At 40.3% G+C, this 4,709-nt stretch overlaps 1 protein-coding gene across 1 annotated transcript; it reads right to left on the bottom strand.

Moving 5' to 3' along the window:
- Window positions 1-2,742: 2,742 nt before the first annotated feature.
- LOC109193391 (F-box protein At1g67340-like) lies at window positions 2,743-4,481 on the bottom strand. Its single transcript, XM_019344247.1, has 3 exons — window positions 4,146-4,481; window positions 3,894-4,056; window positions 2,743-3,790 (listed from the first exon to the last, which is right to left on the bottom strand). The coding sequence occupies exons 1-3, from the start codon at window positions 4,421-4,423 to the stop codon at window positions 3,017-3,019; spliced, it is 1,215 nt and encodes a 404-aa protein (XP_019199792.1). The 5' UTR covers window positions 4,424-4,481; the 3' UTR covers window positions 2,743-3,016.
- Window positions 4,482-4,709: the final 228 nt, after the last annotated feature.

Here is a 4,709-nt window from a genome sequence, read left to right as displayed (position 1 = left end):
GACAACCCTACTTTCGCTTCAGCTTCATAATGTTCTCCAAATATGATGAAGTGCAGGGTAAATAATATTGAAGGCCATGTGAGAAGGTAATGGATGGATACCTAATTGTGTTGGTGAGAAGTCAGTGAACATTGAATACACAAAGAAAGCAAGTGTGGATTTGTGAAGGGGGCCATGGTGCCCTATAGACAGCTCTCTTTAGGGGAACCAGACACCAATGTACTATTTACTAAACCACCAAATTCTCCCTCTGCCCAACACCACCCATTTGGTCAGCATACCTAATTCTTGCCTTCTATCTACCTTATTATCTGCTACCTTACCTTAGTTATGTCCCCTAGTTTAAACCCAAACCCACTTTTGATTTCTTGTCATCATTATTATTGCATATTTACAAACAAAAGATCGGAAAATACTTTTAATTTTTCCTAAGTCTTTCATTGTCAAATTTTCTTTTTTTGAGGGCCTAACTATGAAACCAGGACCATCTATGTTGCTAGCTAGTGATGCTTTTTGACAAACTATACAAAAATTGATATGGCAGATTATTGGGATTAATCCCATGCTTTTTCTAGTTTTCAACCTTGATGCAACTTGTTTTAATTGAGCTCAACTAACAAGATTGTGCAATAATGAATCGTTATCAATGTGACAAATTTATCAACTGCATTAGAATATTAAAACTTGAAACGTAAACGCAAAGTTAGATACGTAAGTTGAAAAAAAAAAAAAAGTACGTAGTAAATAGTAATGTCAATATGTACTAGAGGCTTAAATTATTTTACTTTTAACTTGCAAAAAATAACCAATACAAAAATTTGATATTAACTATGGAATATCAATTTTACCTTAATTATTTGTATTTTGGCAGGAGAGTTATGATTTTTTTATTTTGAATGAATGTAGGCTGTGGCCACGGTTGGATTAAGCCCTACTAGTAAAATTTATGTGCACAACCAACTAGTATTAAACAAATTAATAAAATTAAAAGATTAGGAGGAGAGAGACCCCTCAACTTACTAATGAATGTTTGCGTGACATAGTAACTACAAAGTTTTAAGTTTGAATTTTTTGTAGGAGCTATTTTGCCCTTCTCGATTTGAACCGGTCAATTATGGACAATCTATAGACTGATTTACCTCTGTGGTCATTTGGCGATTGGGTCAGCTATGTGCAACCTAAGCCGATTTACCTCTTTGTGGTTATTTGCCGACTGAGATCTCAAAGTGGGCTTCATCGAGAACACACATTCTGGTAGTGATTGCGTGTGACACATTCTCATATTTCTGAAGTGATTAGAAAGAACATTTCTAATCTCAAAATTTTTAGCCGCTATTCGTGAAACAGTTTCCAACTGAAAATCCTAGCTTAGCTTGATTTCTGATCACTTTTGGATAGTAAAGGTGATGAGTTTTCCAACTATATTTCCTCCCTAATGTGATTATATTCTTAGTACTAAACCCCTTTTTATTAACATGATTTAATAATGTATAGTAATTCCTCCATGCATGTTTAACCAAATATATTTGTCCTCTCCTTTCTCAACCAAATTAGTTGCATGCATTTGGAGCTCCAACTAACAAGGCTGCCCTTAATTGGACCTGTCTTTAGGACCACCCATAAAGCCATACACAAAAACAGAAACAAGTGTGGAGCTCAGTGTTTACCATGTGAACATATTTTGATGCCCTTTCATTGCTTAACATGCCTCCCCTTTTCTTTTTCTTTTAATTTTTTTCCATAAGTTATTTTCTTTCTTTTTCCAAAGAGGTATTCGTCGAGAATAATAAAGTTCAACAGCCGAAAAAAAAAAAAAAAAAAACAACATTATTCTGATCTCCACTTGCAAAAATGCATTGGTCTCTCTCATCTCTCCCCACTTTGCCCCCTTTCTAATCCATTCTTTTCCCCATCTTTGGTCAATCTCCTCCTCCAATCTGACTTTATTTGACCAACAACGTTAATGCCCCCAAAAGAAAAGGTGAACAACTAGTGCACCACATTGTAGAGAAACATAATCATCATCAATGACTTCGGATCCCTTCTACTATATAGCTAGCTAGGTACCAAGTTTAATGTGCTTTGGAATTCTCATATGGGTTCTTCACTTCCATGTTTAATTTATAAGGTTTTAAGTCAATAATAATCGTGTAGTTAGTTTGACTTTTATATGTTTATAATATTATTGTCTTACAAAAATTTGAACCCAAATTAAAGGGTTATCACCACGTACTCATATTTTAAAAACCGATGAATAAAATAAATCGTGAAATATGCATTAGTGTTACTGACCTATAACCCTCAAATAAACTAGAGCATTAGGTCAAATATGACAATTAGGCTCATTAAGCAAGACTAAAGCCTAATATTTCATCAATTATCAAATTAAAAATATATAGACTCAACTATAAGTTATTGAATCCCTTGTTTTATCGAAATTAGTATTTACTTCATTATATACACGTCTAATATATTATACACGCATTTGATGTTACACTTTATGATTTTAAACATTAGATTACAATTTACAATATATCTTAAAAATAATAAATAAAGGTATCATGCAACAACACATATATTCTTAGGTGTCCCACATTTTGTGTGATATATATAATCAAAATTAAAGTCCCATGTAAAATGAAGAATCTAGGATGATTTGGTCGGGAGGCAACTTAAAGATTTACCCATTCAAATGACAGCCAAAAGAGAAGGCATCATCATACCACATGTAGAGGAAGAAGATTTAACTCTAAAGAGATCATCTTTAATTTCCAAAATTTCTAAAGTTTAAGGCTACAAATCTAATATTTTAAAATTAATTTAAAGATAAAAAAAAATAATTAATTCCTTCCTCTATACAAAACATTGCCAATGGAAAATGACAAATTGAATATTCCGCCCAAAATTTTTCTTATTTCCGTTTCATAATTCTTAGTTCTTACCCCCTTTTATAAAGGACTCATGTGCCGTTACCGTCACCGTCATTGTCGATCTTCCGTTACCATTGTCCATTGAGTTACATCGGCGCCATGCCGTTTTCAATCCCGATTTCCTCGCCGTTTCCGTTAACCATAACGTTCGCCGCCGGCTCCTGGGCTGCCGGAATTTCCAGTGCGGCGTCGGGCCACCGCTCCGCCGGCACACATTCCGACTTGTGGACTGATCTCCAATGCATCGCCTGGCAAGCGCGTGAGCAATAATTAACGGAGCCGCAAACGGAGCAGCGACGGAACTCGTGCCTACGCAATTCGGGTCGCCCGCAACCCGCGTTGGAGCAAAGACGGAGCCCCGGACCCGGAACCCCGCCCTTAGCTGTAAACCAATCCGTTAGGAATTTATTAGCCGGGTGGGGCTCCGGAGACGGGACGTTACACCCGAAATCGCTCAGTAACGGACAGCTCGTCCCGCCGCCCATGTGGTGCTGGAGCGGGTTCCACGCCACCCACGACCCGCCGTGGAGGACGGCCGCCGGCGTCGTCGCCAGCACGTTAGCCACTTCCCGGACGTTGGCTTGGACCAGAAACCGCCGCCCCTCCGGCACGTTCCGCTTCACGCCGTAGCCGTCCTGGAAACAGTGCCCCAGCTCCCGCAGCGCGTCGACGTGGCCGACCGAAGCCGCGCGTGCGCAAAGCGCGACTCCGGCTCGCAGGTCCTTATCCGTCTTCGACCCGCCGCTGCCATTGAACTGCATAACCGCCAGCGAGTACAGCGCCGGCGCGTGCGATTTAATCGCCGCCTTTGCCATAAACGAAGCGCCGCTTCCCCGGTTCCGGTAACAGTAGAACCGAATCTGCGTCCAAAAAAAAACCAAATAATCTCAGTATTTAAATCTCTTTGCAAGCATGCAAAATACACACACACACACACACACACATATATATATATATACAGACCATGCCGAGAATGTAGCAAGCTTCAAAGTTTCCGGCATCGGCACAAAGCTTCAGGAACCGGTGAGCCGACTCCGACCAGTTCTGAGCTTTCACGGCTAACATTTTCCGGGAAGCCGCCGACAACACCAGCGGGTTGAACCCTAACCCGTTTAGCCTCTTACATCTACAATCAAATTCCAAACCCCAAAAATCAATAATAAAACTAAAGAAATAATCTTTTTGAATAATAAAATTTATATTCAAGAACCATACGTGATCAAAACCGTAATAAAATCCGCTGGGCAATCGGCATTAGAACTGAGTTTTGAGAGAATAGAGAGTACGATATCGTCAGGCAAAGAATCAAAGTAGTCTACTTTCCCGACATCATCAGTCGACAACTTCGGTTTTTTCCGACCACTACTACGCTCTTCGCCGCCGCCGCCGCCGCCGCCTGCGGCGGCGGCGGCACGACTTTTCCTTCTCTTGAACACTCTTCTCTCTTCAGACAAATCCATTTCCGAAAACGACAATCCCCTTCGCGTTTTCATCTCTCTCTCTCTCTCTCTCTGTATTATACTGACTGGGTTTCTGCTCCAAAGAGATACAGAAGAAGCGGAAGGGTTTATATAAGTAGGGAAGAGGGAGGAGGAAAGTACGAAAATGCCCCGATTCGTTGTCCCGTTTTAACGTCTAAGTTCGGTCAAACTGCGTTGACCAGATCCCCACGGCCGTCGACGACCACTGTACTGTGACCTTATACTATACGACATCGTACAAAAGCAAGATACGATGTTTTGTGTTTTGGGGGTGTTAATGTACGGTCAAAGGAGGTGA

The sequence above is a fragment of the Ipomoea nil genome, unplaced genomic scaffold, assembly GCF_001879475.1.
Source record: "Ipomoea nil cultivar Tokyo-kokei standard unplaced genomic scaffold, Asagao_1.1 scaffold1875, whole genome shotgun sequence".
Taxonomy (NCBI): Eukaryota; Viridiplantae; Streptophyta; class Magnoliopsida; order Solanales; family Convolvulaceae; genus Ipomoea; species Ipomoea nil.
This window is presented reverse-complemented; position numbering and strand designations above follow the sequence as displayed.